We start from the raw sequence: 13,594 nt of genomic DNA on the forward strand, positions 1-13,594 counted from the left end.
GTTCCTACAGTCTTTCCAGCCCCCTTTCTATGATGTTCCTTGAGTACAAGGTGTAGGGATACTGTGGATGCTCCATCTGGGGCTGGGCAAGCCTGCAGTCACTTATTCTCTGCATGTTGACCATGTTTTTAGTCTTGATTTCACTGCCCTGTGATTGATGCTTTCACTGTCATCCTGTGGGTTTGGGACTTAGTTGTGACACCCATGTCCTGTCTCAAGTTGGTTGCTTTTGCCTTGCTCTTTTTCTGGTTGTTTTCTGTGGCCCATCTCTCTTCATCCCGAGCAACACTGGCACTGCTGACAGGTCATGGCTTCTCACTGGAACCCACTTAGCTGGGCACCAGGAGGCTAATGTGGTCCTCTCTCACCAGCTCTCTAGACTGTCAAGCTTGATACACACTTCTATTAGTCAGAACACTGTAGTCTGACATCTGGCTTCCACCGGCTGCAGCACTAAATGTTGGGGTGGATATTAGCTTTAAAAAGAAGGAGAAGGAACAGGAGTGCGTATCGGGGCTCAGGGAGCCAGTCATGCCATCGATTTGATCTAACCAGTGGATTCTGTGCTGTCAGCAAACTCACAGAAGGGAACAGCAAACGCCTGTGCTTTCCTCCAGCTGAGACCTGCATTCCGTGGCTGAAACTAAAGAGGGAAGTGCTCAGGACACAGAACATGCAGAGGTGTCCTCCCCTGGGGCCCACTGCTGACCTTGCACACCCCCGGGACTAAAGGCCTCCTTAGAGCTCACTCATTCCAGTGCTGCCTCGTGACAGATTGGACAAAGGCAAGGGGAACCCCTCCAGAACCCTCAGGCCTTGCTCTCCGTCTCCTTCTTTTTTGACCCCAAGCAACAGAACACCATTGGAAGGCTCTCTACAAAGGACCACTGGCCCCAGGTACCAGTGTCATCCCGGAAGTGGGATGAAGGTTGAGACTTTTGGCTCCTTGGTACCTCCTGAGCACACTTATATTGCTTAGAAAGTGCATCTTCAGAAGAGGATTTTTTAAACAGGTCATTTAAAAGAAATCGCCTTTCCTCAGAGTCACTGCTATTGAGTTCTATCTTCCACATTAGGAAGACTCCAAATCACCCAAACGGATAAACATCCTGATGGAGAAAACGGGGCAGCTGAAAGTACCAAACACTGTCTATGTAGAGGAGCCTGGGGACTGTGCTTAGCCTAAATTTTGTTGAGAATACCCAGAGAAGGACGGTAGCATCCACGCTTCCAGTAGCTAACACTGTGACTACCCGGGAGCCACCTCAAACCTGAGAAGCAGAGTGCTTCAAAGTCCCCATGTGACCTCCTTGTCCCGGGCAGCCCTGGAGGGTGCCTTCTTTTCTGCCTCAGGCCATAGGCTGCCTCTTGAACTGTTGTGTCGCCCAGTCTTTGTGCGACTGTCTGTGTTGCTTGGCCTTGTCTCTGTTTGACACAAGTGCAGCAGTGCTGTGCTGTAAAGCACTCTTCTGTGAGTTCTTGACTTTTTGCCTAACTACTGTTTTGGGGATCGGTCCATGTTGATGCACAAAGCAAAGCATCTGTGTGGAACTCCACTGTGGGCCCCTGTTTACCCAGTTTCAAAGGGACGGATACTTGAGTTTCTGGTTTTTGATGTTGGGAGTAAGACTACCTAGTGTTCTTGGATATGTATATGGAACCTAGCTAAAAAGAAAAGAAAAGAAAAGAAAAGAAAAGAAAAGAAAAGAAAAGAAATGTCCTTTGAGTTGACAACTAATAGTTGAAGGTAGAAGGTCTTCTTCAACAGGTCTGGGCTTAAGTCAGGAGACTTATGAGGTCACTCATGTTCAAAAGGTGATGAGGAAGGAGGCAAGGGTCCCAGGTGTCTGATACCAGAGGACTTGTCAGTGTGGGGGTTGGGGATGCATGGTAAACTCCATCCAGGAGAGGAACCCCATCTTTTATAATACATATCTGGTGCTGGCCATGCTGTAGGGGACAAGAAGTTAGGGCAGGCTTCAGAGCTAGGCTGTCTTGTGAGGCCACCTGTGAGGGAAGTGGTCTGAGCACCCAATGACCTGCATTTGATTGGGGCTTCTGTGGAAGGGAAGACCTTAGCAGGCCCACTTTGTCAGGACTAGTCATCTCTGAGGATGGAGCCTCACCTCCGTGGGTTGAGAGAGTGCAGGTGGCTCATGGGAAAGTGCTCTTCTTTCCGTGGTCCTCAGAGAGATGGTTTCATGAGTAGTAGTCCTGAGGAGTACCAATTTACCCTCTCATTCTTTGTGAATGTGAGGCCCTTCACTTTCCCCTCATCTCCTGTGGCTGTTGACTGTCATTTTAAGTTTTGTTGTCTTGGTGGATGTCAAATGGCTTCTTCTCACGGTTGAGCATTTCATGCATTTATGCTCTCCTGTGGCCTCCTTTTTTCCACATCTTCTCTGTCTCTTGATGTTTTCCTATTGGGCCATCTGCTTTGTTTTTATTGATCTTCAGTCCTTTTGTATTCTGATCACCCTACTTATGACGCATGCCTATTGCAAGCTCTCTCATTATGGAGGCTATGAGTATTTTCAAAGTACTGTTTTCAAATGCCTTGTTCTGCTAACATAAGAGACATCTTTGGTTTATAAATGCTTTGGCTGGTTGTTACAACTACTTCCCAGTTGTGCTTAACCTCCTTGCCCACAGTAGAATGAACACAAATGTAGGGCATTTTGGGAAACATCTTTTTAAAAAGCAGGCAGAAGAGGGATGGAAATATGTGTCAGTAGTTTTTCTAGTTCCAAACTATCATCCGGGTAACTGTGAAGGCAAACAGTGTGTATGTGTGTGTGTGTGTGTGTGTGTGTGTGTGTGTGTGTGTGTATGTGTGTGTATGATGCCATTTATATACAAGATACATCTACACAACTTCTGGAAACATTATCATTTAGTTGAACATTTAAATTTATGTCTCATTAAAAATAAACTCCGAGTACACCAAAAGAAGCAAAACGAATGCCATGACAACTTTTGAAGGAGGGCTAGGACATCGCTAGTATTCGTTAATACCAGCAGAGCTGAGAACAAATGAGTAATGTTACTCTGTTTTTCCCCCCACAGGATTTGGTGAACTTTATTCAGGCAAATTTTAAAAAACGAGAATGTGTCTTCTTTACCAGAGACTCCAAGGCCATGTAAGCTACAGCTTTCCTCCACATTTGCTTCTGTGTTTCAGAGTAGGCCATCACCGACTGTTAATACAGTGAACAGATGTCCATGAGTTTGCTCCTGGAGGCGGTTGCATCTTATACGTCCCTGATGGCGTGTGATTAAGATGGATTTGACATGCCTGTAGTTGTTCCTTGGTTTTGCCATTTCCTGTTGTCTTTCATCTTTGGCAACACAGCAGTTGGTAAAGTCACTGGGAGAGAATGTCACTCCCTTCAGTATTCCCATGAGCCTGGGAGTCCACCCTGTTGCACAACACTGCAGGCAGTGCTACACGCATGCTCCCTGTTGCACAATACTGCAGGCAGTGCTGCACGCATGCTCCCTGTTGCACAATACTGCAGGCAGTGCTACACGCATGCTCCCTGTTGTACACACTCCAGGCAGCGCTATACACATGCTCCCTGTTGCACACACTCCAGGCAGTGCTACACACATGCTCCTTTGCTATCTGAGTGTCCCTTCTTCCAAGCTGTGGTCCTTGGGACTACTCTTCTCATTGGGTGTTTCTCTACTCCAAGTCTCTTGTGTTTAGGGGGTCAGCTGGCTACAAAAGAGGCCCCACAACCCCCAACACACAGGGGGTCTTTCATAATGTTAGTGAGCAGGTGAGAAAATGAATGGATGGCATCCGGTGCGATACAAGACAAGGGACTCAAATGAAGTTGTTTTTTGAACAAAATATCAATTGTTCGATTTTACCAGTGAAGACTCAGGAACCAGATGCTGGGGTGAAAGCTTAAAGAGGCAGAGAAAGCACCCAGCTGACTTTCCTACTCAGCCAACATCCCAGAAGGAAAACAGCCCTTTCTCCTTCATCATACTTTTCAGCCCACTGCCCTTCCTTTCTGTTTACTTAAGTTCACTCTCTGTTGACTAGTCACTTGTTCCACCTCTTGACCTATCCTTGACTTTATTTAGCTCTTGGATTAAAGGTGTGTGCTAGGGCTGAGCCACACCACAACAAGACACAGGCTTTTCCAGTTCACATTATCAGGATTCACAATGTGATCAAATATCCCTCAACATGAAGTGGCAAGAAATACTGACACCCCTATTTTGTTATTACTTGACAAACTAGATGACACAGGCCAAAGATTACTGCTGAAACCCTGGGCTTGCCACACTTGTGCTAAACCCAGACAGACATTTGCTCCCATCCCTAGTGGGTGTCTGTTTCTTGAGTGGTCCATGGAGGAGGATGCTGGAACTTTTCTCCTGCTTTGAGACATTGTATAGCCCAGCACCTACCCACTAACACTCTCAAAGTGGGAATCCCACAGATCTGGTCTGGCCTGTTCTGCTCTCACTTCCTGTCCATGTTGAGTCCTACGTAAAAACAGGAGGTATATCGTCTGTAATTGTAGAAACAGGAAGCACACTGTCTACAATTGCAGAAACAGGAAGTACACTGTCTGCAGGTAGCTCTTTGCCATAAAACTTTCTGCATCATAAGTGCTGTCAACATGGCAGTGACAAATGAGCACTGATCTTTTGAACTGAATTACCAACTGTAATTATTCTTCATTAAGCTACAAAACCAAATAGACACACATGGTTCATGGCCACAATAAAGATGAGTACTGCTCTGAGGGATTTGGAACTTTTGTTCTGAGGATGACGACTAGGGTGGCGGCATCGCCCATCCTTTCCAGCTCTCCTTTCTTCTATTCTTGCCTCTTCTCCACATGCCAATACTCCAGATTCTTTTCTAGCGAGCCCCTTTTTCTGTTTCTAAGGAATTCATGCATATTAGTTCTTGGAGAGATACTAGCCTGTAAAGGAGACAGACAGCTCTCTTGGTCAAAAGGTCATTTAAGATGTACCCCTATCCTTAGCAGGGAAAAGGGCTCAGGATTATGTCATCAGTCATAGCCAGGACAAGGTGGGGCATCTGCCACCCTGCCATGAGCTTGGATGGCTGTGGACATGTGCCAAAGGAGAAGTGGATGGCAGAAGCAGTGACAGAGCAAAGCAGCCCTGTCTCCGGAAGTCCCCCAGGACTTAGTAAGAGAGATGGCAGCAGAACTGGCAAAGTCCCAGCAGACTCTTTCTCCTTGGCTAAGCTGAGTGAGTTCCCTGAGGGCTGTGCCAATGGAAGCACGGATCCTGCCAGGGGGTAGTGGTGGTACAGGATCTAGTCTATAGCTTGAGTTTTTATGACTTTAGAAACATATTTAGTATTTTCACAGATATGTTAACACTGAATTCTGCTGAACTTTCAATGGGAGGGACTAGAACTCCCTACTGGTCTCCCTTGTCTAGCCCAAACTATTATTAACCCAAAGTCTCCCAAGTAGCTAATATCTAGTAAAGAAGGGCAGTTTCTAGGCTTTGGAGAACTTTGGGCCCCTAGAGGGGATAATGTCTCCCCTAGTGAGTAGGACTTGGGGTAAGAAGAGATTATGTGCATCCAGAAGAGCATCACTTGCTGGGCATCTGGCGAGGCTGGCACTAATGCCTGCATACTCCTGGGCTCCCATGAGTTAGCTTGGACCCATGTGAGAAGCTGATTAAATGGTTGCTAGATTCCTGAGCTCTACCCCTCACCAGCTTCATGGCTTCTTACCCAGCTAATGAGCTCCGTGAGGGCAGGGCTCTGTTCTTCACCTCGCTCTGCTCCCAGCACAGGGCAAGCCGTGCTGGCAATCAGACGGGAACAAAACACCAAGCTAGACAACCAGCCAAGATGAGGGACATAGTCTTGGACTAAAGGGCGATGGCAGAATTTCATCTGGTGTTGACCAAGGTTAATGGTGCATTGTTTATCCTGAGATGGGATAAGCCACTTAGGTAGGTGGAAATCTCTTGCTTCTCACCAACATTGTCTGCTCAGGGAGAGTGTCTGCCAGTGTGGCTACGCCCAGAGCCAGCACATCGAAGGCACCCAGATCAACCAAAATGAGAAGTGGAGCTACAAGAAACATACCAAGGAGTTTCCGACGGACGCCTTTGGTGACATTCAGTTTGAGACTCTGGGGAAGAAAGGCAAGGTAAGCAATTGTCTACCTGGGTTACTTTGAGTTGTCCAGGGGCGCGGGGTGGGGGGGATGGGTAATGACTACCAATAATCATCGAAAGAGTAGACAAGTTGTGAAGTTGTCAAAGACAGTGACTAGATTGTGCTCAGTTAGAAAACTCAGCATTTGAGGGTGAGATCATGGCTGGAGCTGTAGTCTAGACATGTCGTAGGTCCTGGTGGCATCGGCTGAGCCTAACTGTTGGAGGATGGCAGAGTAATGTTGTGAGTAGTGCCTTTATTTTGGGACAACTTTCCTGGGGATTACTGTAGCTCCAACTACAGTGACATTTCTTCATATCCATGAGTTTTACAAGGGTCTTTCAGGTAGAAACTGGTCTTCCACAAGCATGTCCGTGCTCTCTGCTTCAATGGCAGCTCAGTCCAAGGCTTGGCGCTCAGACCTTGACCCCATGTATCCCCAAGCCCTGTCTTGGCAGTCCCTGAGCACACCCAGCTCCACCCACTGTCTGGAGCTCTACCCCAGGATTGGTCAGTGAGTCTCCCCACAGGCCCTACCCCGTCTCCTCCTTGGCTCACCCAGGAAGAGGACCCCTTAATCATCTCTTCCCTACCCTGCTTCCAATACCTCAAAGGCCCGGTGGAGTTGCAGGTTCTCCATCTGGCTTGGGGAACCATTCAGGGTCACCCTTCCCTCCCTCACATCTTCCTTCCACTTTCCTGTGAGGCTCTGGCGGCAGCCCTGCCTAGGACACCCTGTCCTGTGCCTTAGGGACAGGCAGCCACCCAACACACCAGGGACAGAGCCCACAATCCTGGTGCTTTTATTCTGCTTCCTACAGTATATCCGCTTATCCTGCGACACGGACTCTGAAACCCTCTATGAACTGCTGACCCAGCACTGGCACCTCAAAACACCCAACCTGGTCATTTCAGTGACTGGTGGTGCCAAGAACTTCGCTTTGAAGCCACGCATGCGCAAGATCTTCAGCCGGCTGATTTACATTGCACAGTCTAAAGGTATGCAGGCATTGAGGGGCATATCCATGGGCAGTTTCTCCAAAACTGCATTGTATCTTGTGTGCAGACGGCAAAGTTTCCCACAGAATCCAGAGGCTCCTAGAACTATATGTGTGTCTATGTGGGGTAGGTACACATGAGTGCAGGCACCTGCAAAGGCCAGAAGAGGGCACTGGTTCCTCCTGGGTCTGGAGATATAGGCCCTTGTGAACTGCCATTTGGATACTGGGTATTGGACCAAGGTCCACAGTACAATTCATAATGATTGAACCATCTCTTTAGCACCGAGAAATGTAGTTATCATTTTATTATAAATACAATTCTCAGATGTATGGGAAGACACGATGCTCTGAGTGACAGATTCACAGAGTAACTATCACTCAGGGTTAAGGTATTGCTTTCATTAGAAAAAATACCTCCCAGTATTTTTATTTAGTTGATTACACACATAAAATTTTACACAGAAGATTCTAGTAGATCAAAAAGGGTGCTTTAATTAGATTTACCTTTAGTCTTGGAGATCACTGACTTTTGGAAGCCGAGGCTGCAAGCTAGGCTACGAGCACTGTCTAGTGACTAGGTAACAGTGGCCTTGACTTCATATTAACACCTTCTGTCTTTTTACTTTTTCATTTTAAAAACATCCAAGCCTTACAGAAATGTTTCAAGAGTAACATGATGGATGGATGTGCATGCTTCTAGATTTACTGATGACTAGCACTCTATATTTGTCTTTTATTGTTTTATGAATATTCATTTTATTAGGATTTGGAGCAAAGTAATCTGAGAGTAGACTGCAGACATCATGGCTCCCAAGTTCACTGGCATGTGTCTCCCTAAGAAGAGGGATGTCCCCTTACACATATTTCAGTGCAATTTTCCAACCGAGGGCAGTTTACACTTACAGATACTATTGTTTCATAGTCTACTGTGCCCCTTTAATAATGAGCTTTCTAAGTAAGAAATTTATTTTCTATTTGGATTGCAAATTCCCTTAACTTTCATACCTCTCATGGTTTCCTTTTCTTTTTTTTAAAGATTTATTTATTTATGTATAAAAGCACTCCATTGCATGTATGCCTGTATGAAAGAAGAGAGCATCAGATTACATTATAGATGGCGTGAGCCACCATGTGGTTGCTGGGAATCGAACTCAGGACCTTTGGATGAGCAGCTGAGCCATCTCTCTAGCCCCTCTCTGGTTTTCTTACATCAGCATTAGTTCTCAGCTTTTGCTCATCATCACACTTCAATGAGCACACATCAATAGCTCTGTAGATTGTATCTCACCTTAGGTTTGATTCACGTTTTTCCCAGGAATGAGCTCAGGTTATCTGAACTTGGAACTTGTTTTGCAAAGATGCACTGGCTGACAGGACTGAGGAAACGCACTTTATCTTAGATTTGAATTTTCCTGTGTATGTCCAGGCTTGCCGTCAAGCCTGAAAATCTGAGTTTAATACCTGGAATCCACATGAACTGCACATGTGCTGTAGCAGGGGTGCTCACATATCACACACACACACACACACACACACACACACACACAGAGAGAGAGAGAGAGAGAGAGAGAGAGAGAGAGAGAGAGAGAGAGAGAGAGAGACTCCACTAAGTTAGCCAGAGCAAAGAGCAGCACACTCACTCAGAGCCTTTGTAGCTGGTCATGTCCAGGCAGCTTACTTTAAGTTGGAACACTGAGAACTGGCCTGAGGAACTGGGTATGAACATCCTAAGGACCACAGTGCATCTACAGATTGTCAGGTCTTTGAAGTGCGAAGTGACCAATGAATGATCTAGCTCTTCACTGTCTTTGGGCAGCAGTAAAATTAGGCAATGGAGACTGATGGCAACTTTCTAACAGCTAGAGCAGAGGGCTGCCCCAGGGCTCTGGAGATTTCCACTTCTAGAGCTGAGAAAGTGAAAACAGTGATTTCTCTCAGGGTGGGGACTTTCCTAGGGGTGGAGAATGTCTTATAGGTGAGGACTGCCCTAAGGATGGATGGAGACTGCCTTTAGAATGGGGACAGCCCGTGGGACAAGTCACACGATAGTCACCATTATACTAAATACTCTGCCTGTTGTTTTGGTGCTGGGTACTGAACCCATGCTCCGGCATGTGCTAGTTGAACACTCTGTGTTTCAGCTACAACCCAAACCTGTAGGTATTTTTTTTTTCATTTATTGCATTAAAACTCTGCAAAATGCTTGGCATTGAGAAGATCATCAAACTTAAACCTTGAATAGAAATATACAAAGTTATGTAAAGCAAAGCAAAGTTGCTGGGACTAGGAAGGCCTGTTCTGTTCTGACCAGTGTGAGGGCTAGAGAGGGAGAGAGAGAGGGGCACACTGCTGTCTGTGGATGCACTGCTCGGCTCTCATACAGGCTCAGGCCAGGCATTCGCTGTTCATGCAAATATTCTACTGGAAACTCACGCGTCCGACTTCTATAGAGGTTGAGAATGCAGAACTAGAATGCAGCCAAGAACCCGTGTTTTTTTAGTAAGCACTTCTCAGGAGCCCTTGCTAATCTGGACTCTTCTTCTGGCTTTCAGTATAGCATCCTGGAACTCATGGTGGGAAGGTTTCCTTAGGATTCTAGAAACATGGGACAAAAACCTTACTCAGTATTAGCTGAAGTTCTGTCCCTCCTCCCTCCTCCGCAGGCGCTTGGATTCTTACTGGAGGCACTCATTACGGTCTGATGAAGTACATAGGTGAGGTGGTGAGAGATAACACCATCAGCAGGAATTCAGAAGAGAACATCGTGGCCATCGGCATAGCGGCATGGGGCATGGTCTCCAACAGGGACACCCTCATCAGGAATTGCAATGACGAGGTATGGGTGGGCCAGGGAGGTCTGCAAGGTCATGTGGGAGAAAGACCAGGGCAATGGCTATGACACTGGTTCTCGACCTCCCTAAAAGCTGTGACCCTTTAATACAGCTCCTCATGTTGTGGTCACCCCCGACTATAAATTTGTTTTTGTTGCTACTTCATAACTGTAATGTTGCTACTGTTATGAACTGTAATGTAAATATCTGATATGCAGGATATCTTATATGTGACCCCAGTGAAAGGGTTGTTTGATCCCCAACCCATGGGTTGTGACCCATGAGTTGAGAACCACTGGGCTATGGCCCAAGTCCCGGGGCTCTGCGATGGAGCCAGATCACAGGGAAGCCTTGCTTTATGAGAATAGCTTTTTACCTTGGCAATTAAAAACCAAGAGAGGTGGGGGATAGTTAAGGGACTCCAAGCATGAAGTAACAAAGGAGGCATCTTGCCATTAAAGTCTCTCCCTGGATAGCGCATGTTAGATTTGGGCCCATTGTTTTTATAACCATGATCCACAAAAGAGGTCATCTGTGAGCACCGCCCTGCATGGCTGTGCCAGATTCTTGGGAATTCAAATCCAGTATTGTCCTGCCTCCTTAACCCAGGGTGGAGAAGGCTGTGAGACCCACGCTACCAAATGTTTCTTGAGAACTGATCTAGAGAAGTGGCAGGCTTCCCTCAAATCATGTATGGAATGTTCTAGGACATAGGATGTCTCCTGTCGCATGTGTCAAGCGTGACGTTTTTGGAAACAGTGAGAAACTTCCCAAGTCCTCCTCAGAAGGTTTGGGCTAGATGTTCAGAAATCTAAATTTAATGCACACCTTCTCCCATCTGTGGCTCACTAGACATTTAGATGGTAAATGTTAAGAGGGCCGTGGTTTTAAGAAATATGTTTCACTTTCTTGTCTCCGTCATCACTTTTGAGACTTATAAGGGACACAGGAACCTAGGAATCAAAGCTGTGTTCTTTCTAGAGAACTGTTTAGAAATATGTCAGGAGTATAAGTCCCAACAATTACATTAATAAGTTCATCCCTTAGGGCAAATATTCTCATTAAAACGTTTCTGAAATAACCAAGGATTAACATGAATCTAAATATCCAGCAATACTTGTGACTAGATACTTATTATCAATATTATAATCTAATAATATTCATTAGTAAAGAGGGAAGTCCAGGCAGATTACTACACAAAATGAAGAATAACCATGAAGGTAGGAAAATACTATTTCTGAAGATATTTTGGCAGCATGGAGATGCTTATAATTGTAAGTGTGAAATTATGAAACCTATACACACATATGCCTAGAAAATAACTAAACGCACATCAAACCTTGATGACAACAATTAACAGCTCTTAGAATTAGGTACAATTTATATTTTCATCTTGCACCCTACAGTCTTCATTCTGTAGTTTTTGGAGGCTTAAATTGTACTGCTAGTTTTTACCCCTTTTATGCTTCTGAAGACAATCTTCGGTGGCCATGTGGTTTCGCAACAAACTCTTAGGATATTGTGGCGGGCTTTCTGGTTTCTCTGGGTGACAGTGCTTGGTTTTCTGTATGGAAAAAACTGTTCATAATCTTGTTGGCCACATCTTCTGATATGGCCTGATTGAGCTCACCGTAGCACTCACTCCTATTAGATGGGCAGAACAGAGCTCAGTCAAACTGAGACAAGGCCACTGTCTAAAACACTTATGCTATACTGAACTTTAAATTCATTTCTGAGAATTTTGTTTTCCATAGTCTGTTTTTTTTTCTAATTCTTTAATCAGTATTCTATTTTTTGAGTCATGAGAGCATTATATACATATAACAAAGATAGTATTTTTGGTGTTCGGTCTCTCCTAGGCTGTTTGTTGCCATACGTTCCCTAACTTTAGTAGGGCCATAACAATGTCACCCTCTATCTCAAAGACAAGTGTCCCCCATGCCTTTCAGGGATGTTTTTCAGCTCAATACATCATGGATGACTTCAAGAGAGACCCCCTATACATCCTGGACAACAATCACACCCACCTGCTGCTTGTGGACAACGGATGTCATGGACATCCGACAGTGGAAGCCAAGCTCCGGAACCAGCTGGAAAAATACATCTCTGAGCGTACCAGTGAAGGTCAGCAGTTAGGACCTGGAGGCCAGCCATGCGCTGTTGTGGTATCAGCTTCCTTGCTAAGGAGGAGCTAATATTTCTCCTCATTCTTCAGCATCCCAGGAGCGCCCCTGCCCCTGCTGGGGAGTCACTGACATGTGCCCTTTGGCACACTGAAGGCATGACAGATAGATAACTTATTACACTCTGGTTTAGGAAGCCCAATGGCTTTTCTTCTATTGACATCTGGAACAAGTGAAGCTCTTAGTGGAAAACTATGTATTTAAGATGCAATGCAGTTAGGTAGGGTTAGGTAGCAAACCAACATACCAGGGTCACAACTGGAAGGCTATTCGATGCTTTAAGTTTGGCTCCTTCCATGGACTACCAGCATATACTCACCTAAAATGTTGGTTTTTCGGGAACTGAGTCCAAGATGTTGTGTGATAAGCCACAGGTGTCTTCCCTTCCTGTGAGCAGCATGCTGAGGGGTGTCCTGCTTTGTGATTCAGTGACAGGCTGACTCACAGGATATTCCCAATTGTTTTCCCTTCAACTAAGATGTAGATCAGGAAGCTATTTATAGATGCACTAAGCTCCATTGAGAGAATGCCTCATTATGCAAATTTGTCACCCACTTAAGAAAGCACAGGATTATACAAATGAGGGAGAGAGTGAGAGCAAGCTTCAACTCAGCCTAATCAAATCCACAAATGCCAGTGAAGCGCCCATTTGAGCATCTTAAAAAGCAGTTACAAATGGGACTCCTACCCATGTCACACTTTGATGGTCCTTCCTTGTGATCTGTCAGTTCAAGATTAAGGTCAAGTCCAAGCAGTTATTACCCATGCCATGGGCTCTCAGAACAGTCGCTCCTCCCACCTTCAGCCACACCCAGTCCTAAAGATGGAGTCAAAGCAGACTTTGTTCTTTGTCTTACAGATTCCAACTATGGTGGTAAGATCCCCATTGTGTGCTTTGCTCAAGGAGGTGGAAAAGAGACTTTGAAAGTGAGTTCTGGCTTGGTTTTCAGAAGACTTGCCTATAAGATTACATAATAAATGCATTTCCCTCAAGGCTTTGGGTTTATTTGGTCTTTTAAAACTAAATTTGCAGTTAGTGTATAAAATGGGTCCCATTTTGACCTTATCATACATGGACATCCTGTACTTTGCTCATATGCAGTCCGCTGGTCTCTTTCCCCACTTCTTCTTCAGTCTCTATCCCACACAGTCCCTTCTCCCTTCATGGCTGACTAAAACCCTATTGTGTATATATCCAACGCCTTATCCATCCATCTATTGGGCAGCTAGTGTGATCATATCTTAGTACTGTGAGCAGTACCATGGTGAACATGGGAGTGCCACTGTCTCCAGTGTCTGCTGACTTGGATTCCATTGGCTGTATACTGGAGTGGTATGCTGGGTCATATGGTTTTCCTATTTTTATTTTGAGGAACCTCTATATTTATTCCCATAATGACTGGA

General features: G+C 45.5%; 1 protein-coding gene across 3 annotated transcripts in view; it reads left to right on the top strand.

Moving 5' to 3' along the window:
* Window positions 1–13,594, top strand: part of TRPM8 (transient receptor potential cation channel subfamily M member 8) — a 107,457-nt gene that overhangs the window by 39,491 nt on the left and 54,372 nt on the right. For all 3 annotated transcript variants that reach the window (XM_084779685.1, XM_084779687.1, XM_084779686.1), the window contains 6 exons: window positions 3,067–3,140; window positions 6,011–6,167; window positions 6,997–7,174; window positions 9,840–10,012; window positions 11,957–12,131; window positions 13,050–13,117. In XM_084779685.1, coding sequence (XP_084635811.1) covers window positions 3,067–3,140; window positions 6,011–6,167; window positions 6,997–7,174; window positions 9,840–10,012; window positions 11,957–12,131; window positions 13,050–13,117 — 825 coding nt within the window. The remainder of the gene's footprint in view (window positions 1–3,066; window positions 3,141–6,010; window positions 6,168–6,996; window positions 7,175–9,839; window positions 10,013–11,956; window positions 12,132–13,049; window positions 13,118–13,594) is intronic.

This window comes from Acomys minous (genome assembly GCF_964271855.1).
Source record: "Acomys minous genome assembly, chromosome: 4".
NCBI classification, from domain to species: Eukaryota; Metazoa; Chordata; class Mammalia; order Rodentia; family Muridae; genus Acomys; species Acomys minous.